Here is a 27,229-nt window from a genome sequence, read left to right on the forward strand (position 1 = left end):
GTGAATTAATATTCATTACCCCTACGTAAGCTAAGAAGCTTACATATTCAGCCAATCACATCGGCTTTTATACATTATCTGGTTGCTAGAAATCCGACTTCATTTTTCAGAGAAATACCTTCAGCGTACTTTCGACCAATCAGAAACGCTGTTAGTAACTAAGCTTCCTTGTGTCGTGAACAAAATCCGAGCGCTGGGCAACATTGACTTCAAAATTGCAAACCGACGGCGATACCCTTCCGGTATTGTCTTATCTTGTACATGTGAGCCCATCTCTTGATATATTTTGAACGAAATAGTTTTTATCCCGCGAATTTGATCAATATTATTACCGGTTACAGCTGTTTCATCGCTGTTTTGAGACAGTTTTGCAGCTCAGAACTAGGGATCGCAAAATTTAAGTAAATTAAACTGTTGATTTTTGATTGCTTTGTATTATTTAAGCAGGTTTTTTGAGCAATCAGGTTAGTTTTAGTCATAGTGTAAAGTTGAGAGTCAAATTTTACTTTGGTGTCGAATTCAGCTGACAGCAATGCGTCTATTCGCTTTTGAAAAATTGCCTTGGTGCCCTTCTCAAATTTTCAACAGTTGCCATGATCAGGGGTGTGATTGGTGCTTTTGATAAAACCCCCCAAGGCAATGAAATTGCGAAGCGGAGCGAGCGAAGCGAGTGGAGCTTTCGCATGTTCCGGCCGGGGGTCCAGGGGCCTGCTTAAGGGCCCCTGGTGGGGTCCAGGGGCAACGCCCTGGTGAGGATCGAGGGGCGAAGCCCCGGGAAGCCAGAGGGTTTTACACACTTGAGCACCACTGGAGATGCAATTTCATGGGGTAAAATGCAAAAATGAGAAACTGTTAAAATACTTCACTTTATAGTATAAAAACATTTATTATCTGTGAATACATACTTCCAGTATCATATCATTCACATACACATGAGAAATTGCATCACCATTTTTGCACAGTACAGTGTCTATAAATCATCCAGTCAGGGTTCTAAGGAATTTTCATTTTAAAATTGGGAGATTTTCTCATATCTGGAAACTGAAAATTCCGGAAATGTGACATCTCTGTTAAGCATTTAGCTCTTGGTCCAGGGCCACTCCAAAAGCGACAAAAAAAAATTGATTTTTTTTTTTTTTTTTTGAAAATCCGAATTTTTTTAATCCCAAAAATCCGGAAACCGGAAAAATCACACCCCTGCATGATGCCCTTTTGAAATATTACAAATTGCCGTGCTGCCTTGCCTTTTCAGTGAAAATCCAAGGCAATTATCAACTTGCCCTAAAAAAGTTGCTGTGCCCCTTCAGATCCTTAATTCGAGGGCTGTTGAGTAGCGACGTTTTCACCCGGTTTCATAGGTTTTTTTTGGACCTGATGAGAGCACATCAGACATATCAAATTGCAATTTGAAAATGAGGAATGTCATTCTGATACCAAATAATTTTGTTTCTTTGAAATTTGCGAAATAATACACATTTTATTATTATAATACACAAGTTGATATCTTTTTATTTTTCATATTTTAACAGTTCTCAAAGTAAAAGTAGCTGGGAGGAAAAGCCGACGATCATTTCAAAATTTTGACATTAGGTATTGAAGATAAAAAAAAATTTACCAAAAAGATCAAGGCCTATATAATTAACAGAAAGGAAACAGAGTAGGGGACTACCTGTCTGTTTATAGTGATGATCAGAGTTGCTGCCTCTGGTATAAACAATCAATCATGCCCTCACTTCTATTTAATGAACCCCTAATTTATTAGAGTTAATATTACCAAAATATAACTAGAACGTCAGCGGTTTTCGGCGCAAGGCCGACTGGGATACCTCCACCATGGGGCGATTTAAATTTATTATAACAGTTATTAAATCCTTGAATACCACCAATACATGAGGGTACACATAATGCAGCATTGACCCAAGTTTGGTTGCATTAGGAATTAAACTGTTCATACTTTGACCTCAGATGACCCTGGGTGACCTCAGATGACCCCAAAATGACCTTCCAAAAATTTGGCTCTAAATGTTGACTGTATCCACCAAGTTTCCTGCCCATATGATAGGTTTCACTAATTTGACCTCAGATGACCCCTGGGTGACCCAAGATGACCCCAAAATGACCTTCCAAAAATTTGGCTCTAAATGTTGACTGTATCCACTAAGTTTCCTGCCCATATGATAGTTTGTACTAATTTGACCTCAGATGACCCCTGGATGACCTCTGATGACCCTGAAATGACCTTCCAAAAATTTGGCCCTGAATGTTGACTGTACCCACCAAGTTCCATGCCCATACAACAGTTTTTACTAATTTGACCTCAGATGACCCCTGGGTGACCCCAGATGACCCCAAAACGACCTTCTAAAAATTTGGCTCTAAATGTTGACTGTACCCACCAAGTTTCATGCCCATAGGATTTGAACTGTTCATATGAGACTAAATTTATAAGTTGACCTGAAATGACCTTTGACCTCAGTATATGACCTTCAAACCCACCCAAAAAAAGTCAATCCGCCCATCCATGCCCGAGATACAGCATCCGGACGGAAGCACGGACATTGCAAACACAGTATGCCTCGCGGTGGAGGCATAAATATTTGAAGTATTGATAATAATTAATTTATAGTATTTCCATGATTTCAGCAATATCAAGTCACCTATAAATGCAAGTATTTGTTGTTGAGCACACTATATTAATGTGGAGGTACACACCAATGACATCAATGGCTACTTTCCCATGGAGTAATTACTATCTGCACAATTAATCATTGTGTTGTCCCTTCATCCATACTCGGATACTATGATGTAAATTAGTCCACGCATCACTGTGAAATGCGTCAATGGAGCCAGGTCTTTAATAATAATTTGAATGACATACAAGCATTAAACGCATATTTATGTAATAACAATGGGATATGTGTCAATTAAAACTGCTCCATAACAGTTTGCATATGGTTGATAGCCCTGTCTACTACATTACCAACAACATTACAAAATAAAGAGTGTTTACATTAGGGGTCTTTCTATTAGTAGTGTAGGCCTACTTTTGATTATTTTAGCCTATTAATAAATAATTAATAACATAGCAGAAATGAAGGGAAGCTTTAAAAAAACACCAAGATATTCGCTGTCGTAGTGCACATTAGAATATGACCGTTGCTAGGCCAACTGGCTCGCCCTTTCTTTGTTACGAACCACTAATCGAAATGATCACAACACAAAGCCTATGGCATATCAAAATTCGGAACAGATGTATGAGCCCAGGCTTGGAGCAGTAACCAATGGTTACGAACATGTAGTTACTAACATGCAATATGACAGTGAATAACAAAAATTCTGAATCCAAATGGCCATTTCGTTGACATTGATTTTCACAAACATCCACGCACAAACTCATCTGGTGAGAATCAAGTGAGACTTACAATGCATGTGAAATAGGCATGATTGATTCTTGCTGAATTTGCATCCCTGAATGACACTTTTGAGATTATGACTGTCTAGTTGTGATTAGGTTTAGAGTTAGGATATTTTTCTAGGTTAGGGATAGGGTCAACTTGGTTAGGATTACAATTAGGTTTTTGGTTGGAGTTAGACAAAGCTCTTGGAATGACAGTAACATTTGTTCAGAAGCATCAATTCATTTGTGGATTTTATCCAAATATAGTAGTCCCCAAATTTCAAATAATATGATATGAACCACAGACTCCACGTATGAACCATGGACTCTACTTCTATATAGAATCTATGGTATAACTATAAATGAAAATGGTTCCACACACATTTCCTGCAGTAGAAGTGTCCCATAAATCAGCCCTATACATCTACCATATGTCCCATGTTGTCATCTGGTGATAAATGTTATGCAGCATTACCATGACCTTAAGAGGTCAAATAATCAGCTGATTGCTAGACTGCCTTGCAGCACAGATCCTGGTTCTAATAGCTTTCCATTCCAGGATCTGTGCTTGCAGCATAGCTGCAGTCACCATTTATTTTGTACCATACCTGGTAATTTTACTGCCTAGTACCACTCCTGAGGAGTGGAGTCAAAACCCATGTATCACTCCCATGTTTCACTCCAGACATAACAAGTCACATGGGAGATCACTTGTCACACCCTTTTAGTACATAACTTTAAAAATAAACAGACCCACCCAGAGAGTGGGCCTACTCCAGACCATGTCCAGACATAACATAGGACATAACCATGACCTCAGTAGGTTTGTAAACATAGATTATACTTCATGGGGGTGTGTACTTGTAGAACACAACCATGACCTCAGTATGTTTGTAAACATAGCTTAACAACATAAAGCAACAGGTGTTGGCCAGACAGTGGTCTGGACAGTAATTATGAAAAAAAAAGACTATTATTATGTCAGTGATACATGTACAACTCAGACTTGTATTGTTTATATTTTTTTTAAAACCAGACCAAAACACATTCCTAAAATATAATTGAATATCACTTCCCTGAAGTTGACTGAACAATGCTGAAGCAGATTATAATTAATAACATAGCAGAAATGAAGGGAAGCTTTAAAAAAACACCAAGATATTCGCTGTCGTAGTGCACATTAGAATATGACCGTTGCTAGGCCAACTGGCTCGCCCTTTCTTTGTTACGAACCACTAATCGAAATGATCACAACACAAAGCCTATGGCATATCAAAATTGAACAGATGTATGAGCCCAGGCTTGGAGCAGTAACCAATGGTTACGAACATGTAGTTACTAACATGCAATATGACAGTGAATAACAAAAATTCTGAATCCAAATGGCCATTTCGTTGACATTGATTTTCACAAACATCCACGCACAAACTCATCTGGTGAGAATCAAGTGAGACTTACAATGCATGTGAAATAGGCATGATTGATTCTTGCTGAATTTGCATCCCTGAATGACACTTTTGAGATTATGACTGTCTAGTTGTGATTAGGTTTAGAGTTAGGATATTTTTCTAGGTTAGGGATAGGGTCAACTTGGTTAGGATTACAATTAGGTTTTTGGTTGGAGTTAGACAAAGCTCTTGGAATGACAGTAACATTTGTTCAGAAGCATCAATTCATTTGTGGATTTTATCCAAATATAGTAGTCCCCAAATTTCAAATAATATGATATGAACCACAGACTCCACGTATGAACCATGGACTCTACTTCTATATAGAATCTATGGTATAACTATAAATGAAAATGGTTCCACACACATTTCCTGCAGTAGAAGTGTCCCATAAATCAGCCCTATACATCTACCATATGTCCCATGTTGTCATCTGGTGATAAATGTTATGCAGCATTACCATGACCTTAAGAGGTCAAATAATCAGCTGATTGCTAGACTGCCTTGCAGCACAGATCCTGGTTCTAATAGCTTTCCATTCCAGGATCTGTGCTTGCAGCATAGCTGCAGTCACCATTTATTTAGTATGTATACATCTGTATTATTAAACTGCTGTTTTATCCATACTTTGCAACTTGCCAGTCTGAGGCCTACTGATATCTTGACAACTTCTTGAGGCAAAATTTTAGAATGGTAATATTGGGATTCAACACAATTTTACAAGTAGGCATAAACATAGCCATATAGCCTCATTCACTTTTCAATGCAACTGTAACACAATGTGTGGCATATTTCAAAATCCACCACAAATGTCAGAAGAGCTTATTTTGAAATGTGGCCCGTTGAAACTCTCAACAAACAATAGAAAACAAGATTTCCCAGCTATTTTACTGATTATTTACCATCTTACAAGCAACACCATTATAAATATGTCATTGTAAAGATTTAATATTTTGAGGATTTTCTTGTCTACTATCTCAAAGCATCATCCAGGGTCTACGCTCAAAAGGTGAAACTTTGTGGCCATTGGTCTCAAATGACCAATCAACCATATCCGAACCTTGAAACAAATGACCAAACCTAACTTTCTATTGAATAGAACTACTGCAAAAAGAAATTGTTTGATATTCCCATGTGAACCTAACTTTCTATTGAAAAGAACTATTGCAAAAACAAACTGTTCCCAGCATCTATTTACCAAACTTCAATTGTCAATGTTATTATTTAGCACCAATCTTGATGACACAGGTCCAATTCATTACTCTGTATGTAGGAAATTCATATTGAAACAAATATATCTACATCAGATCATAGAACAGCTAGCTATTGACTAGTAAAAGGACAAACCATGTAGGCCTAAACCATATGGTGTAATCAGACGGTCAGACATATTACTATTATTAGAAAATGCAATATGTGCAAAATGTCTGGTGTGATATTACAGTCCAAATCAAGCACAATATATTGATAGATTAGAGATACTACCATTGCTGAATTAGCAATTTTCCAATGCAAAGTTAATAACAACACCCAAATATATAAAAGCATTATCAGATCACAGACCCTGTGACCTTGATGGATTAATTCAGATTTTGTTGTTTCTACATTCATTTGTTTGTTTGTTCATTTATTCTTTCATAATAATGATAGGTGTACCAAGTAGAACTCACAGGCTCATTTGCGCACCTAGAATTTGGTTCACCTCAAGTTCGGTAGTGACGTCAATGCTTTTTCGCGGTTGCGCCGCTTGTGTGCTCATAAACCACCCCTGTACGTGTGCGTATACACTCAGCGCGTTCATCTTTATGCGCATGATTCGATACTGCGGCGAGTAAAATACGCATGTGCGTCACAACTGAACTTGAGGTGAACCAAATTATAGATGATATGGTTTGTTAATATACTAGCCTATGGCTAATGTTAAAACACACTGGCTATGGTCCTACTGCCTGGATGGCCAAAACTGTATCCATGCAGTCAGAATCACAAGTGCATGGCCTAAACATGAATGTCACATGGATCAATAGGCTTTGCCGGCCACCTCTAGACATTTGGCCTACTGGTACTGTGAGGAGCAATAAATAGTACGACATATTGAACTGAAATAGCAAGTATTGTAATTTAACGATATGCATAAAATCACTTCCCTGATAAAATCTAGACCTACAAAATATTCATATTGGACTTACCTGTCGTGAAATAATGCCATAAAATCTCTAGGCAACTCATGGCTACCAGGGTAGTGTAAAAACTCTGGACTGAACATGGTTGATTTATTATCCCTTATTCCAAATCGAAATCAGCTTTTTTAAATGATAATTTAAATATTGCTTCCCTGCAAGTTGTCCATGCATCACAGATCATATCACAAATCCACAAATTCTCTGCATCATTGAATGCTTTTTTATGTCAAATCAATGACTATTTCTGGTTCCAAATTGAATTTTCAATGATAAAAGACATATAGTGAGACAAGAAGTCCGACAATCTTCTCCTTGAAGTTTAACTAGTAATATAGTAGTGATGAGCTTGACCATTTCAACTGTATAGCAGTACTCAGACAGTGTGTATACAACTTACACAGATCACACGTGGCTTGTACAGATGCTGGCGTCAACCAGAACATCACATATGCATGTCAAGTTTACATGAGGACACAGCTAAGTTCAACTAAACATTCAAGATGAGTAAAGTGATGATTAGTTGCCAGTCATTTGTAATTCTAATGGGTAATGAAAATCTCCTTTACACTTGGCCCTGCCCTAGCTGTAAACAGTCAAATCCATATGTTGCACATACAATAAGGTCAGTAAGTGTCAAAGCAATGCCAAATACAACATGATCATGTAGGGAATACTGGATGCCAACTATAGGTTTATTCCTCCATTACATGTTCAAAGTTCATTATTGTTAATCAGTGTCTTATATCGCTTCTTATGCAGATGACCTCTTGTGTTATCAAAAGATAATATCACAACTTGATATAGTTCCCCATCATGATAAATTGACGAGATATTGCCAATTATGGTTGAATAGTGATAGGAAATTCAAGGGTAACAATTTTATGTCTGTGCTCCTACATGAACTACTGTAACAAGAAACTGTCACACACAGAAATACATCCTGTTTATTCCATATCATAAGTTAAATCCAAGCAAACTTTTTTTCATGACTGCCAAATACCTGCTCAAGGCCACCTCCTCTGCAATTCTTGGAATTATTTTAATCATGTTCATGTGTACATAGCAAGTTACAGTTTGTAGAATCCAAATGCACTACATTTATCCGTATAAACATATAAAGTAGAACATAGAATAGATGCAATTTATCAAGGACTTTTGATTAGTTTTATTCCCAAGGTTTTCATGGTTTTGTTGGTAATTATATTGATTATAATAGTTGTCACAAGAGTTCTTCAAATCAACTAGACCACTATTTCACCATTTATAGATGTCATATTCATTTGACAACATAGTGTGGTATGTTCAAAACATATTCTTTAAGGTGCATTCCACAAAGCCACAATCATCCCATGCACCAAGTATGTCAAACCAAACAGCAGTTCTGTTCAGTGGAATGTCCCCTGTAACAGTAAACACAGAATTCCCCAAGTCATGGTTTGGCTAACTTGTTAAGTATTGATGACAGCTTCTTCGTCCCTATCTATATCCAGGCAGTACCCAGCAACACCGCAAATCTACCTGTATCAGCAAATTCTCCAATTTTACTGGCATTTCCAAAATATTATCACTCCTGAAGATCCTAAACTGGAAAGGTGTAGAAATGTCCTATCACAAGCTGACGAATGAAGACACAGGCACTACAGTACATGTATTCAAAGTTAAAATTGCTGGTTTTAATAGCTGTCAGTGTTTATCTAAACTTCCAGGAAGTAGGTTTAGGAAAGGAATTTCCTTGTCAGTCATTCAATGAATCAGGTCGGGCATACCCCTTATGCCTTATGCACTTGCCATACAACCAGCTGGTTGCTCTCTGTGTATGCTGTATGAACCATGAACAACACACAGCGAAGTCACAGGCTGGTTACCCACTCCATTCAGTTATGTATGGCTAACTGCCCATTCATGAAGAAAACACTGGGAATTAGGGAATCCACTCTACTAGACTTATACCAAGTCCACAGTCTTTCCATATGTATAGACTTGAACACATATCCACCACAACTATCACACCACAGCAGAGTAAGGCCTACCAGTAGAATACAATCACAATATTCATGATTCATGGGTACTTTGGTAAAAGTGGAAATTTTCACACCGTATTATTGTTATGCTTTTTATATATATTCCTCTTGTGCATAGGCTTATGCAAAGAAGCTTTATAATCACATCACAAATTTTATAAACAGGTAAAATGCTTAAAAATTGGCAAAGCATGAATTAACATGCTCACCTAGGAAAATCACCAGAGCATGACTGAAGGGTTAAGGGGTACTACACCCCTGTGGTAAATTTGTGACTATTTTTGCATTTTTCTCAAAAACTAATAACACACTGGTAAAAAAAGTTATGGATATTATTGGGGCAAGGAATCCAATTACTACACTGAAATTTCAGTGACTCAAGACAAGCGGTTCAGTATATATGATAGAAAATGAGGTACATCCTTGCGGTACCTTATTTCTTATCATACAAAACGAACCGCTTATCTTAGGTCACTGAAATTCCAGTGTAGTAATTGGATTCCTTGTCCCAATAATATACATAACTTTTGTTACCAGTGTGTTATTAGTTCTTGAGAAAAATGCAAAAATAGACACAAATTTATCGAGGGGTGTAGTACCCCCTTAAGGTAGTTATGGAGGCATTATAAAAGTGCTCTAAGCATGTTTTAAACATATTAATTGAGTAGAGCAAAGTACACTGATCAATATGCCTTTTGTTTGAGTCAATCGGACATACGGTTTTCAAAATATATCAATTTATATTTTCTTTGTATCTTATTGTTTTTATCAATAATCAATAAAGTTAATGAGCTAAAATGACTGGAGAAGCTCATTTACATATAATTTTTTCTTTTTTTTTGCTAAAAATCCATGCATAAATGTTCAGGGTACTTTTATTATGCATAATTTTGCCCTGAGACTTGGTCAAAGTGTTTCTAATATGTTCTAATGTATTATATAGTGAAGCCGCCCACTAATTTGCATATTTGCATAATTAATTAGCATTTATGCAAATTAGCTCATTAATTATGCAAATATGCTAATTAGAGGGCGGGTTCAGAATATGATACATTAGAACATATTAGAAACACTTTGACCAAGTTTCAGGGCAAAAGTATGCAAAATAAAAGTACCCTGAACATTTATGCATTGATTTTAGCAAAATATTGGCAAAATTACATATTAATGAGCCTTTCCAGTCCTTTTAGCTCATTAACTATATTGATTATTGACAAAAACAATAGGATACAAAGAAAATATAAATTGATGTATTATGGAAACCGTATGTCCTATTTGCTCCAAACAAAAGGCATATTGATCGGTGTACTTTACCCTACTCAATTAATCTGTTTAAAACATGCTCAAAGCATTTTCTTATTTCTAGAAAATGCATCCAATACCACCTTAAGTATATAGAAGTTACTGACAGGCCTACATAAAGTATTAATAATTAGGCATGTCAATCAAACCAGATAATGGTAAATGGAACATTGTGACCTGTAGGTTCAAGGTTAGTTTCGGTGACAGCAGCAGTAAACATGGTAAACCCAACAGCAAAATGATTTGGTATCATTGTTTTCAAAATGAGTTGCTTACCTGGAGGGAGCATGCAATCATGCTGCGCAAACATGTTTTTCTTTTTTTTAAATACACAATCTGTTGCATTACAAATGTTATAACAACATTGTAAAATACACCATTGACCATGGCCTTATTCTGTTTTCAAAATACCCAATCTGTTGCATTAGGGATGTTATAAAAACATTGTAAAATACACCATTGACCATGGCCTTATTCTAGCAGTATGGAAAAGTGTGCACCACCACCCCTAGCTGCCTCTTTAAAGCCATATTGTAACATTTGCTGAAGGAGCATGCCCTCAATATTTTTCAAAAATCTTTTTTTACACGATTATTATGTACTTCATTAGACCAGCATACCCTGCAAAAATCAAGACTCTCGTGTTGTAGTTTTGTCAAAATCTGAGATTTTTAATAAAACACAGGTCGATGGATGTCGGCCGCAGGCCACCACAGCTAAACAAGTAAGTCGTGAGAAATTGGTTTAACTTTTCTTTCATTCACAGGAACCGTTGTTTAATTATTATTACAATGGAAATATTTGTCGAAAGCATACACAATGTTCATAACACAGTACGCATACATGGCATGCGGGACTGTCACACACACATCAAAGGACCGTGCCGTAACACGACCGAAGGAGTGACATACATTGGTGACATCGGTGCTGGAAGTAAATTACCTCAGTTGTTCGGCTCAAAATAAAAAGGGGACATATCTGACGGTAAAAGCTAACATTTTATGGAAAATAAATACTACTGTAATCTATATTTATGGAAATGTTACAATATGACTTTAATGCAAAACTGAACAGAGAAAAGTCATCAAATATTTTCTGTAAAGAGGTGTGGTCCAATCTTTTCATGTTCTGTTTTTTATCTTATATTTTTGAGGTCTACCATTAAAAACAATGTTTTCAAATTTTCATCTGTATTGCTTCAGCGGTTTTGATATGAGAAGCAAAAACATGAATATATTAACAATGCCACATAGGATATCACATGCCACATACACATCCGGCGTGGTTACCACAATTCTCTATGTTTTTGTTCACACCATCTAAACAATAATAACATTATTATATTATTTCAAGTGTTACATTTACTGGGGAAGTGAGAAAAATATGAGCTTTCTTCTGATACCAAAATATCAGTTTTGATGAAGAAAATGGGACATGAAGCTGTCAGTCACATCCCTTTTAAGACTTCCAAATGCATTTGTTTTGCCAATGACATTGAATACTATACTGTAAAGTAGAGCATAATAATTTTGTAGCACAAAATTTTTGTGATTTGAAAGAACCATCATTTTTGTGGTATGTAATTTTTGCGATATTGATACTTTTTTTTCAAGTATATAGGAACAAAATATTTGTGAGCAATTTCAAGAATCTATATCACTTATGGCACAAAATATTTGATTGGGGAAGAACAGGTTGTTTTATAGTGGTTTAAATATCAAGGTCTTGGTCAAGACTAATTTAACATGTGGGATAGCCATAGAGCATGCATAGGTAAGGTTGATGTCACTGTTCAATGTTCAGATGTTACTTGTTTACGTCACTGATTTCTATTGACATTGGTTGTCAAATTGCCCTAGCACATTTTAGTCCATATGGACCTAACAGTTGTAGAAAACATGTTCAACATACATACAGTTTAAATGTATTGGTCAGGAGCTTAGCTAGGATTTGACAAGTGCCTGTCATTTTCACAGAAACTGCCTGTCCAATTTTAGATCCTGAAAACATAAACCAGGCCTGCACCTTCTGGGGGTTGTGCCATTTCAAATATTGCTATAGCCTGATTTATCATGGCCATATACACATGCAATTTCCCAAACAATTGCAATTTCCCAAGCAACCGCCTGTTGCAGAAAACCACAGAGCACCTTGCAACTGAAATGCACCATGTATTTTGGTTTTGCAAGGTGAAATTGAAACTCCAAGCAAGATGTTAAAAAGAAAAGACATGTTACTTTCAAAGATGTTGTATGCAATCTTATGCTAAGTAATTAATGTGAATGAAGAGTACAGGTGAAAGTGTTGTTGTCAGTAGGCAGGCACATACCTCACCCACTAATTAATGGACCTTGCATTAGTCTGGTCATGTTTTGAGTTCACAGAACTTATTTGATCATTATTTTTAGAACTTAGCAATGTCACAGGCATTAATGTTGCCTGTCCCAGGAGCAAACTACCCCTCTAAAATGACAGGTGGAAAGGTGGCTAGCTATTTAGACCCCCTGACATACATTTTGCACAAACCATAGGTCTTCAACAAACACAACAATGAATTCAACATACACTAGGGAAGCATCGATCAGCCTCTGTTGCCCGATTACCGATTATGTTGCTAAGTGATCGGCCGATTCAGAACCAGAACCAGATTAGTACAATTACGTGCATGACTTCCGAATTCGGAGGCATGCATGCCACTGTGTTGGTTACTTCGGCCTTTCGGTAGACTGATTTAGTATTGTTCTTGTGTCGATACGAACACATCAAGTCATACTTGCATCAGCGATGACCATTTATACCCATAATTCAATCTCATTTATTTATTTTTCACATTTCTGTTCAAATAATTATATTTAATACTGCTGTCGTTTCTTTTTCTTCAAAACACCCCTACCCTCCCAATGGTACAGCCCTTATTTCCATTCATGGCAAAACGTCGAGGCCACATGGGTGTGCTGGTTTCCGGGGTCTTTTGCGCTGTAAGCCATTCTCAATTAAATTGGAGCGATCGCCACACATAGTACTATGACAGGAGCGCCGAAGTTGGTTGGGGTTTCCCCAGGTCCGGGCCCAAGGTCATGTCAGCAAAACAGCGACCAAAACAGCAACAAACCAACACAAGCGTGAGAACTGGCTCGCGCATTGTGATGTGCATGTAATTCACCCCGGAATTCACCTTTGTTTTTGTTAAATAACTTAAATTTTATGGACCCAGGGTAAGGAATTATATCCATCTGTACAACGTAAGTTGATTTGTGAGCTTGAAAGCTTAAAAAGCAGGCTGGTGCAGCTGCTGGTGTGATTGGTAGCAATAATCGGTAATGTTTACTTTTTTGCCGGTCCCGATTCAGAACCAGTTAGGCAAATATCGGCCCCGATTCAGAACTGCCGATCATGATCGGTGCGTCTCTAACATACACATTGACATATGGACACACCCCAGCATGCAACCAACCGTGGACACTCATGTTTGAGTTTTTTACACCTTACCGTGTCCGTTGTTAAGTTTTACTTTCCAAGTGTGGACTCACCCTATACTGGCAACTGTGGTCATTTAGCTATAATGCTTCCTCATAGCATTTTACATCACACACTTGTGAAGAATCTGTGGCAGATGTAAGAGGAATGTAATGAAAGCATGGATTTGTCTCTTGTAAATCAATGTCTAGTTTTGTCATAATATGTCAATATAGTTCCTTTACACATGTGAATTATTTTTGGATACCCTGTATCAGACCCCTTGCCATAGAAGCACTCCAGAGCATTTCCTCGGACAATATCAAATATTGAAGGGTCCTAGATACTGATATAAGAAATGAGTCCACTCTGCTGAACTGGATTTGTACATGCAAACATTTTTTTCTTCTTTTTGACTACCCTTGAAAGACTGAATTAAATCAAAACAAATCAAATAAAGACATTTAAACCCATTTCTGATGTAGCATTGAGATACCATGTCATATTTCTGATCATAAATTTTAAATTGGTAACAATATCATAATTCTGCTTTGTACATATTGTTTCGCCTCACTAATTATTATCTTGTGCATACATCTGTCATTCCCAACAGAACCAACCATATGCTTATCTTTATCTCATAGAAATTGCTGAGACTGCTAAAAATCGGAAATGAATTGAGTTAAATGCAAATAACACCGCTTGTCTGGCAGTAAATAATAAAATTGATGGTTGATGCATACAATGTATTTCTCTTCATCTAAAATTGTAATGGATGTGGTGGTTACATCAAACCATATGGATAAGTGACACTTTTTTTTTTTATGGATATTAAAGTGTCACATATGATTTTTTTTACTTTTTTTTTAGATTTTATTAATATGGATATGAAAATGTCAACTATTATTGTATTCACAGTTGATTGGTTTTTTTTCTAAATGAATTTAAACAAAAAAATAAAACTGTTACATGTACTATTATCTTTTTCTTATATTATTGGATTTTGCTGAATAGCAAAACCAGGCTTATTATTAAACACAAAATTCACTACGGGCCATTAACGGTCTCATTCCAGTGACACAGTTCATTAACCTACATTCGACACTCATATCTCAATACTTGACCTCAAGTCATGGAGTATGAGTTTTAATACCCAACACATTCAAAGGTCATTCTATGCATGCACAAACGTATTGTGATTCAACATGATAAAGAACTGTGTCCTGACAGATGAGTGAGCGTGTTAGAGATACTAGCGATTGGAAAACTGATACTTATGATTAATAACTTAAGAGTAAACAATGATGGTACCTTACACTTGTGTAATAAATAATGACGATAGAAGCCTACGCTTTAAGAACCAATTCCATATTTTTACGTCATGTATGTAGCAAATGATTTATAAGCCAGATGCGATACTCATTGAGATTCTGCGATGTGGAAAATGAGAGTGCCTGAGAGCAGATTATACTTTGAAATTATTATATTAATTTATTGGAAATTGAGGAGATCGACTTTAAACATGAAGAAAAGTAACAGCAAATGTACTATGAATAAGTAAACAGTAACCTAATTTTGACCTATATCATGTCAGCTATTATATTGGCCTAGAATACAAAAATATATGCAGGTACTAGTAATGTGATGTGTGTTTGCCAACAAGTGTAGAAGAGGATATAGCCTCCAAACATGCTAAATGGGGGGGGGCATTGTGTACATTCCAAAGAATGGACCTTCCCTGCTGATGATCAATCAGTTCCCAGTTCATAACAGTGTCCCTATTTGGAGGCGATTTCAAGAAGGGGTGGGGGTGTTGTTATGTATCTGTAATCACCCATATTTATGAAACTTTACATTCCAATATTGATGTCTTTGTGGGAATTATTATATAAGGAAATTTAAAATCATAAGGATTTATTATATCACAAAAGAGTACTTATTCCATTTATGGCAAATGTGGGCGTCCTTAGTAGTATGGACTTTTTAATACAAAGACACAAGTATGTGTAGGAGGGTATAAGTACATATTGCACCATGCATTAGAAAATATATTTACTTACACTAACAGAATATATATTCTTATTAATATTATAAATGCACATTGAATTTGTAAATATTGTGCAAAAATACATCGCCGGACTTAAAATGAATTGAAAAGTAAAATTATGAAAATTAACACAGCTATAATAAGCCTATCAGGTATCAGCTCTATCATTTTTGCAGTCCTAACCAGCGAAAAATAAAGATTTCGCCACATGTGTGGTGACTGAGTTCTGGGACTGGAATTAGCAACCAAACCACATGATAATGATGCTGGCAAATGACCAGTGACTGGTTTTTAGAGGGCGAGAAGATGGAAATCTGCATATCTCCTGCATTTCCTCTCCTTTGGACATAATGATGTGCAATGCTCTGATACACAGGTCATTGCATGGTCAGTTCCCAGGTCAGTTGAAATATTTTGCATCAGCAGTGCAATCACAGATCCTAGAAAGGAAATCTCTCCAGGATCTGTAGTATGATGAACCAGGATTTTCCTTAGTAAAATAACTACAGTTCCTTAACTGGGGGGGGCACTTAGGTATTTTAGTGTACACATATGTGCCAAAAAATGAGTGAAAAGGGGTCTTTTTGTGAAATAATGAGTTTAGGGATCTCTTTTTTAAGTTATTTGAATGTGTAAACCTGTTTTAGGTTATATTTTAGATCAACTTGTAGTACCAGTAGGGGGGTCAAATTTGGAGCAATATTTTGCTCAAAATTCTTGTTTAGAGGCCTTTTTTCAAACCAAATCATTACAACTTACAAGCCTGGCAAGGGAGACCAAATGCATTAACTCAAATTACATGCTCTAGTCATGTACTAAGTAGGTTAATCAGGTGGGGTTAAGTACACTCATCAATATTTCATTCGTTTGGGGACACCTGAAATACCTTCTTCACAATTGAATGAGTTTATAGTATGTTTTTATTGTATCAATAATCATTTTCATCCAAAATTGATGCAGTAAACTTGAGATGAATTCACTGAAATGTACATATTATGCCCAACACAATGCATAAGAAATAAGACAAAATATTTCCATCATACTTTTATAGGTCTTTCTTTCACATTCAGTATTCATTGCATTTCACCAAAATATGAGATCACACTCATCCACACAATTATCTACTTTATTTTCATCCAATAATGCATTTAACTCACTCTATAGAAGTGCTAGATTCTGGTGCATCATGAGTACTTGAAGGAACAAGTTTGAGTCCATGAAATGTCCCATTTCTGTTCTTGAGGAAAAACTTATATGCTAGCTTTAAATTCCACTGGACAAGGAACCTACAGCTACATTGTAATTGTTCTGGACTACTCTTACAAAACTCTGGGAGCTGATCCTGGCTGTGATGGTTATTATGTGAGTAGGTTGATTAGGGTCCGGACCTGTATAGATAGAGCTGTATCCTTCTGATCTCAGTTGATTCTTGTAAATCAACTTCTGTGTAAACTACAAACTGCACTATATAAATCCATGGATTTTTGTTTTTGTTTGTTGAATCTAATCATAAATTGTGGTCAAAGCTTAAGGATATGAATAGATTGGAACAACAGGCAAGAAAAATTATTGAGGTTAGGTGGTGATTGGAGAATTAAAGTGCGTCATATTATCACAAGTGGGGGTGTGGGTCATTTGAGATGTTGTTGTTATCTAATCAAATGCTCATATGTAAGTTTAACAAAATAATGGCAATTTCTTACTTTATGGACCTTTTATGCTGCTTGTTTTCTATATTCTCTGTCTAAGGGGTAAGATATGAACAATTGTCATCAAAAATGATATGTATAAAAATTAAAATGTAAATGAAGTGAATAAACAAATAAATAATTACTTGAGTAATAAAAAAAGCATATTTCTATGACTCTGATAACATCACAATGATGAATTTAAAATAATCCAAGAGACATTCAAGTATAAATTTTTAAAAAAATAACTTACAGAGTTTTACCCTCAAATTCCATGATTTACAAGAAACTTCCTGCAACTTCCTCAAGGTCATTGGGACACTTGAGCAAGAGCAGAGGGATACACCTAGCATATCTCACAGAGGGCAGTACACAATGACTACTACATACTCAAAGGGGTGTGTCAATCCATTAGGCTACAAAGAACAGGTTTGTCTGACCACCGATGAGGGGTCTGACACAGCTCGCATAGCTTATTTTTAAACATTTGACCAACTAATAATGCAAAAATCTAAAATTTGAGATTATTATTCTTGCTTTCAAATGTCATAAAAAATTGGGGGAGGGTTGAAGGGGAAAATTGACCAAATATTAAATTACAAAAGAAAACCTGCATAGCTCATATAACTGAACAAATATACCACATAGGGTTTTTCCATTTTCTGCTGCTAAATAACGACAAACCATTTTTTCTGCTTTATCGTCTTTATCGACATTGCAAACCATCTTACATGAAAAGGAATTATGCAAATTGAAAGATTGCAGATTACACTCCGAAATGGTAAGTTTAATCATTTGCCATCAGCCATTACATATGATGGGAGAAAAAATGCAAGGCCAGTAGTATAGTAATGTGAAGAAAATTTATGTCAAATAATGAAGTTGATCAAATTTCACAAACAGACCAAATGTAGCGTAACATAGTATATTGCGTCCAACCAGAAATAAACAAAAATGCAAATGCCTACTTCATGACAGATATGCTCATACATGTAGTAGATATATATGCAATACTTTTGACTACTTCCACTTTCTTACTATCATGTTCATCTGAAAGGTAAGTGGCTCCTGAACAAGGGGCCCAGCCCCCTTCCCCGAATAATTTTGGTGGCTCTGGAAAAGTACCATTGCCCTCCCAATAAATTGGGCCAGGTGCCATTTCCCCCCCCCCACCATATTCAAAATCTTCTGGAGCCTCTGAAGGTACTTGTAAAAGATTCAGTTTTTGACCTGCGAAATCCATAAATACTGTGTATAAAAATACAGCTGATTTGCTCCAACACTTCATTAAATTTAGCACACATATTGCAAATCTTTAACATGATAACTAAATCACTTTAAAATTGATCATGACCTTACACTTTACATCAACACTGTTGAATCCTTCAAGTGACTCATCATCAGAAAATAATTGTCAATGACTAATATACTTTAGTCACTATAGCACCTAAGATCAATGACTTGTACCCCTAGTTTCCTTTTAGCACTGCTACAAGTTGCTTATCGTAGCAGAGTGGGCACATACCTGGCAATGTGGTTAACATTTTGTCAGCTGTTGTCTTTCTCTCCTCATAAAATTAAATATGGTAAATTTACCTACGATGAACAAATTTTTACACTTAAACAACGATGCACGTCCACACGGTAATTATCTTCGACCGTAACCCATTTTGCCTTCGAGGGAGCTTGCACTAACAATGGTAAATATATGAACATTTGCGGGAAGTGTAGCACATCTTGTGGTGACCCTACAAGTATCGCAGAAAATGACATGTAAAAACCTGGTTGTTAAACATTGCCATCATAGCGGTCATCAACATAAATGCATGTAACACTAACAAGTTCACCCCTACCTTCGATATTGATGTGATGATAATCTTGACCACATGGCTACTACCATGACTACCAATGACAATCAGTCAGGTAGAAAAATCTTGTAGTTAAATCATCGCAGGTAACTTGTAGGTAGCTCATAAACAATGAGCGATCTACACAAGCACTAAAACTACAAGCTTCAAGCTTGGCTACAAGTTAGTAGTTACCTACAATCATCTACAATGAACATGGCTATGAATAAGTCAAAGAAAGATGACTTGGCAATATGAAATGCAAGTATCACATCCAACCATAGTCCTCCAATGGTCTGTGATCCAACAGATGTCCATTTTCACACCAATCTTCTGACAAGGATCTTGCCTACAATCAGTATTGTGAAGATCTATTACCTAATCACATAAACCTGTATCATAATAATCTGATTCACAGTTTTAATAGTCCAAAGTATTAGTGACCTATCATGCATGCGCTAATGTATCATTTGTATAATTTTATTTTTCAGGTATTATTACTGTAAATGACAACTTTTTCATTAATACATGCCTAAGAGTCGGACCCTGTTCGCTATTAGAAAATGCCTTTTCAATTTGTTAAAATGCCGGTAGCCGGGGCGGGTTGGCATAATTATACAGGTGTTCATTATGTAAAGATCAGAAGATATCTTTCACTTCCCACAATGCATTTCTTCCATTTCAATTTTCTGTACTGATCTAGTGCAACATGGGTCGATAATGACAAAATGTACCAATGAACAAAGGGTGACAACTCTCTAGTCCACAGGTTCCCTAGTCCGAAGGCTCCTTAGTCTGAAGGTTCGCTAGCCTGAACACTAATTTACCATTCACTAGTCTGAATTCTAAAAAAAGATTTGCTAGTCTGAATATCGGGTTCTCTAGTCCGAGGGTTCGCTAGTCCGAATAAGAAATAAGGTTCTCTAGTCCAAATATAGAATAAGGCTCGCTAACCCTAAACCCTAAATCCTGATGAATCTCTTTTTATTGTACTTTGCATAATAATAATTTTTCATTATCTGTTTTCTATCTTACAGGTCTAACATTAAACAATCTGAGTTGTATTGCTCCATATGAGTTATGATATGAGAAACATGAGAAATATGTACCATAACAATGCTCCATATGCTTGAATACTTCTAATGATGGATACCACTTTCTACCATGTTTGTGCTCACACCATCTAAATGAAATGTATTGCAGCAGGCGTTATATTTTATTCGGGTAATGAGAAAAATATTCAGTTTTCTTCTGATACCAAAATCTCAGTTTTTATGACAAAAAATGTTGAAAACACACACCTTTAACCATCATTCAAGGTTTTTAATAAACGAAGTAATATGGTAATATTGCAAACAGATACTTAAATAATAATGCACAATTTTTATGTCCAAACTCTTGCCTATGCAACTTTGCATTACATGTACGGAAGTGATATAATTTTATTGCCAATATGTAATGCTGTTGAGTTATATATTTTTGATGGCTTTCTGTACATCAGAATCCAACAGCTGTGAGTTGAATAACTTGCAAAATTGTGCCATTTTTTCTTTTGATACAGGATCATCATGTATGTAGTGATGTTATATGAGTATTCTCTAAATAAACATATGCTTGATATGTTCATTTTTTAGATACATACAGTCTTGCAATCAATTCAGATGTTTTTTCTCTCTGTGGGTACAAGGCCTACTTATATGAAACATGCATTGTGAAACACATTGGCCATTCAGAATGCATGAACTGAAATTTTGGAAACAAGTTTTTGTTTGTGGATATCTGCTGAAAAAATGTCATAAAATTAGGATGCTAGGATCAAAATTTGAATCATTAGCCACTCTGCAAAATATATTTGAAAAAAAAATGAGCGGGGGAGGATGAAAAGTTAGCAGACCACTTTTTAAACAACATCAGCAGTCCAATATTAGAGCAGTCATCAAAATTATCAATAACTTTAAGTGTGAACTCTGATCCAAATGTGCTCCTTTAAATTTCATATAATTTGCATTTGACGCGAAACATAACACTCACTGTCAGTGAATCCAAATATGTTGCGTGTTCAATGTTCCTATCATGTCACGCTAGGCCTCTAAAACACCGGATGTTTTTATCAGCTTGCACTTAGTTCTGATGTAAATGATGTTATTAATTTACATGTTATGTCACGTTCTTACTCTCCATGTGAACATGATTAAATGTTATCTCAACATGGTTTTTATTCAACATCTTTTAAATGTGATAAATAATTAATCTAAAAGTTTTCAAGAACCGCATTAGATCCGATTTCAGTCAGATGGATTCAGTGAAAATTCCTTCATAAATCCTGCAAACACTGGGAATATTTATGGACACAATGTCCTATTTGCAATAAAATTTTAATTTTAATTATTGAAGGTTTCAAACTTGGAGTCATCTTAGGGGCCGTCCATAATTTTCACCATTTTCACTTACTTACTGCCCCTAAACAAATGAACACAAGTGGCATTTTATTAACCCTAACAGTCCACCCTAAAATACTTTTGGGGAAATGGAAAGGAAATAAGGAAGGAACAGAGAGAAGGTGAATAAAGAAATTGTTTGTTTTAATCGGGATTCAAACTCGAGACCTCTTGTGCCAAACACCAGGTCAACAACTGCATCAATATGTATGATTCAGACTATGGTTCATAATATAGGGGCCTAACAGTTTGCTGGTTAGAAGTCACTGGGTGAGCATTTGTAGGGGTATGGGCGGTTAATGGAATGAATACGGTTAGAGACTGACCGATCTGATCGGTAGCTTCCGAATCGGGCCGATTATTAGCTTATCGGTAGTGATCTGCATCGGCCGATTTTTCCTTCATCCGCCGATGTAATGCACCGATCACCCAATATCATGAAAGTAATTGTTGAAGCTTTTTTAAACAAGTATTCATTTATTGGTATATTTCTTCAAATAAACTAGTTAAATCAAGCGTAAATTTAGCAAAAGAACAAGCTTTGTAGGCGATAAACCTATAATCATACCGTTCAAGTCAGTGTGAGTTTTTGCACACGGCCGTAGCTCTCTCAATCTGACATGCACGCGTGTTTAACCGGAAGCACAGCACTGTGACCCGAAGTAAGAACTACGTAGTTCTTACTTCCGGTCACAGTGCTGTGCTTCCGGTTAAACACGTGCATGTCAGATTGAGAGAGCTACGGCCGCAGTGCAAAACTCACATTGACTTGAACGTAAACACAATATTAAAATGGGGCGATCGATCGAATGATTCGACGGACTCGGACATCAGGGGGAAAAGGTAAATTGAACTGATAATAATCATGGTCAAATTAAGTATTTTAAATGAATACGGGAGTGTGTTTTTGTGCTCAGAGCATAGCCTACATAATTATATGGTAATACTTTGCGTATCGTACATGTACAAGACTCAAGTACCTTTCAACATACGGGTGAAATTTACTCACGGCGATGGCAGCCATTGTTTACAATTGGGGAATTGGTAATCGGTGATCAGTGATCGAATCGGCAGATCAAAGAGGGAATTGATCGGTCAATCGGCCGATTCAGATAAGGACCTGATCGGTCAGACACTAAATACGGTATATATTAAAATTGTTTTATTACTCCAAAAAGAGCATTATGATAAAAATTTCTCCATATAGTAAATTGACAATAACACTGCCTACTACTGGTGCATTTTAAAAACATATCAAGAAATGCACATAACTTGGAACCCATATCTACCCTGCACAACTTACTTGCACGTACAGATACATACTAATTGTTTGCTAATTCATGGTTCACCAGCTGACCTAATAAATACAACTACAAGCATCCGGAACTAAGCCAAACTTACAAACCATACAGGTATCTGAGCTACTGCAGGGTTGGTTTAGCACTGGCCTGTGCTGTAGAATAATATCTACTTTCACTTTAATATCAGTGTTCAGACTGCTTTGTATTCCCTTTTTGATAAACAATTGCAATTCCATTAAACACAACACATCCCCAGTGACCGATGATCACCGATCTGCCCTTTAGCGTCACGGTTTTTTGGATGGGAGCAGCTCTTGTTGAACTCTATTGAACATGTTAATATTGAAGTTTGAATTTCCAAAAGGGGCTATGAATTATACCAGTGTTCATAGAAAGATTGCATTCAAATTCCAAGTAATGTGGTGGCAATAATTGACTTCATCAAGGTGTAGAAGGAATTGCTAAGTGTTTGTGTGTGTGTGAAACAAAATCATAATAATAATTATGTTTAGAAAAATAATAAGCCTCAAAAGCAATTGTGTGTACATATGTATAGGCCTACATATGTATACCAATTGCACAGCCGCCATCGGCGCTGTGCATTCTTTTTTCCGCGTTCTTCTTCTTTCTTCTTCTTCTTTCTTCTTTCTGTCAACATCATTAAATCAGCCATCGTAGCCACATGCTTTCAGCCATGTTGATCATAGTTGGTCACTAGGACTATTGGGTGGTGCCACAGATGTCACATGATCAACTTCCGATCAAATGTCATCCACTTCGGTCAGTGGCCAAAACCGTGATTTTCACTAAAAATGCTACTCCTTCCACAGATTACATAGCACCGGGACGGCACTTGCACACATATATCACCTATAGCCAGTGTCTAAAAGTTATACCACAAAATTGGAATCAAAGGTCATTAAGGGGTCACTCCGGTAAAAGTCTGAAAATTTTGTAAAAAATATTCAAAAAATCACTGTGTTTACAAATTACATAGCAGAGAGTCGCCATTAGCACACATGCATCGCTACTAGCCAAGGTCTTTAGGATGTCTACAGTTTTGGGGTCAAAGGTCATTAAGGGGTTACTTCGGTCAAAACCAAAATTATCAAAAAAGTTTAAACAATTTTTATCTCAAAATGTAAACAGACCAGAGTAATATAATATTTTGGGGTCAAAGGTCATTAAGGGGTCACTTCCTGTTTTTAGCTAAATAACTGTAAGAATTTTTATCTCGACAAATAAACAAAGTAGAATTTTTTAATTAAAATTGGAACAATGCATTTTGTCGGTGTACATGTGTTGTTATTTTCATTGAGGTCAAAGGTCATTAAGGGGTCAAAAGGTCAATCATAAATTTAAAAAATCAAAATCCATGTATAAGTTCCGATTAAGCTGAAATTCACCAGGAATATTCCTTATGACATCCTATTTTATCAAAGGTAATTAAGGGATCACTTCCGGTTCTCACAGATTCGGGGTCATAACTCATTTGTCACTGCTGGCTGTGCATCCTCGCGGTCGCAGGCGAACGCAATCAGATCTCGTTTATACTTACATGTACAATTTGTTCTTTTTGTAAACAATACACATACATCACACTTCAGCCAATTTATGTTGCCATGTCAATGGAATGCAAGTAATGTTACAGAAAACTAGTGACAAGAATGAGAACAATGGGTAGCAAAACCACATTTTCGAATTTCCTTTGGCAAAAGAAATAAGCACTACTATCTCTGTGCATACAAATATCTGCACTGTCAGGAAAAAAATTGGCGCCTTCAGATATACATTGTATTAACCATTATCAAATATTTGAGATATCTTGCACAAGAGCTCCAGGAGCATAGCATGTTTGCCAACCCTCTATCATGGAATTTATTCCATAAAGATCCCGGAGCAAATCTCACTTTTGCATTAAGTCTGTGCATAGGAAAAGGTACCACACACTCTCAAAAACCAAAGTGGTTCTTCATCACTTTGTGGCTCAATGCACCTTTGCCGCTTCATCCCCCCCCCTCGATCGCGAAGAGTCTTGACAAAGATTACATCACATAGGACCAATCCATTTGTCCCTGCCACTTGTCAGCCTTATGTGATCTTCCTATTGTGGAACAATAAGATCAGAAATTCAAATTGTAAATTGCATTGTTCCCTTGTACTAATAAATAATATGTGATGTGATTAATTAAGCTAAACAAGTCACTTGTCAGTCAATATCAATTTTCACTTATTTATTTCATGTGTCTCCCCCATCTAACATGTAACAATATGCCAAACACGACCTTTCCATTCATGAGGATATTATATAATATTTTCACACAATAGACAATAATAAAACACAACAGAAATTCAACACTTGAGCAAATTTATCTCAAAATTGATTTTGGCGATGTACGACTCAACTTGCGTAGTTGCATCATATAAAGACTCAATTCTGCCTTAAATACAAAAGAGATTTATTGTCAAGGTTGTGACAAATCAAACTGACTGAATAATGCTTTTATACATTAGTAGCATGAAATTGCTTTCCAGCTCTGCTATTTATAATGTTTTTCTCCTTTTTACAGAGAGAAAATACTCCCTGTTACCACAACAAACCATACTAACTACTAATACCACGTTCCCCTTGAATTCAAAGATTTCCATTTACAACATTAGCAAACTCATTGTATCATTAAGGCAGGTCAGAGCCTTCAGGCCATATTTGACCAGTTTTGGTAATTTTGCTTCAAAAATACAGTTTTTATTTGTGCAGGGTAACACATTGATCTTATGGTATTATGATGATATTTTTGACATGTGATGGTTTGCTTCATTTTAACTTCAGTGCAACTTCATGTGACCCAAGATCCTGTCATAACTGTGTAACCCAAAAGAAAAATGAAGACAATTTGGATTTTGACTCTCAGAACCCCAAGCAAACTTGAAACATTTATATTTTGGTCACATTTATATTTCCATGTGTATTGCAGTTATTGAGTTATGAATAATAATAGGCCAAAACAAAAGATTTCCCCCCTCCCAGGAAAAATCATGCACATGGGGGGGGGGGGGAATAAAACCCATGACAATGAGCCTTGGGATCTCAAATATTGAACCCATACCTTTCCCTGTGAGTGTGGGCTTTATTTTCTCAATGTTTGAGTGCAAACACCGCTAGGTCAGGCACTGCTCTAACTCGCTGTAATGAGAAATCCTAATGAGAAACGCAATGAAAATATAATATCATTCTCAAAATTATGATATAATTTTCCTTGGTCAATGCATATATCATCAAGGGGTTTGTCATTGACATCAACAATGTACGTCATACAAAATAAACTTAACATACCCTACTGGCAATTTGCATTTATAACAAGAAGAAACTAGTATGTCTTTCATCAAGAACAACAAGTATAGAAAATATTAAGACCAATATGATTCATATTTTTGTCTGGCGGCCATTTCAAGGTATAGGACCTACCTATAGTATTACACAATACACACAAACTGGAACGCTGGCCTGTCAGACATGTACATCACTTGCCTAGTACTAAGGGAAGGACATTATTACAAACATGTTGTATGACAGCATATAATTGTCAATTAGAAGTAGGATCAAACTTCCAAATCCAAGTTTCCAGAGACCTACTGTCACTGTGTAAAGATACTATGTTGACATCATCAGTTTGGTGAAATGAGTCTATATGTAGGCCTACTCCTGGGGCCTACTCATAATGTGAAACAGTAAAGGCCTAAATGCAAGAACTCATTTATCAACCTGGCGTAATGAACTTAACCTGCTGTATAGTACTGATAAGGGCTCTTGGTACTGAGTGAAGTACGGGTGAATTACTCTGTCAGAATTGGTAGTAAATTCAGAAAATGATTTTCTTTTTCGTAAAAGGAAGAGAAGCAAACATTTCTAAATTAGGTTGGGGTATGGGTTGGTATCAATGTATGGGATAGTGTTAGAGAAAGACTAGTTAATATCCTAGCATGTTTACCATGAATGAATAATCAACTAAGATTGAAGTTGAAATCAATACATCTTTCAACCATAACGCCCTAGAGGCTTTTTGTCGAAGCGGAAGGAAAGAAGGAAGGAAAGAAGGAAGA

At 36.3% G+C, this 27,229-nt stretch overlaps 1 protein-coding gene across 3 annotated transcripts in view; it reads right to left on the reverse strand.

Annotated features, from left to right (window-relative positions):
- The window catches only part of LOC140161266 (uncharacterized), a 260,421-nt gene that overhangs the window by 218,615 nt on the left and 14,577 nt on the right, over positions 1 to 27,229 (reverse strand). The window contains exon 1 of one of the 3 annotated variants that reach the window (XM_072184731.1): positions 7,035 to 7,203. The exons of 1 other annotated variant lie outside the window; for it this stretch is intronic. In XM_072184731.1, the coding sequence (XP_072040832.1) occupies positions 7,035 to 7,111 (77 nt within the window). In that variant the 5' untranslated portion in view covers positions 7,112 to 7,203. Of the gene's footprint in view, positions 1 to 7,034; positions 7,204 to 27,229 lie in introns of those variants that run through there. One more of the 3 variants, XM_072184732.1, reaches the window with a different exon arrangement.

This window comes from Amphiura filiformis, chromosome 9 (assembly GCF_039555335.1).
Source record: "Amphiura filiformis chromosome 9, Afil_fr2py, whole genome shotgun sequence".
In the NCBI taxonomy this organism is placed as follows: Eukaryota; Metazoa; Echinodermata; class Ophiuroidea; order Amphilepidida; family Amphiuridae; genus Amphiura; species Amphiura filiformis.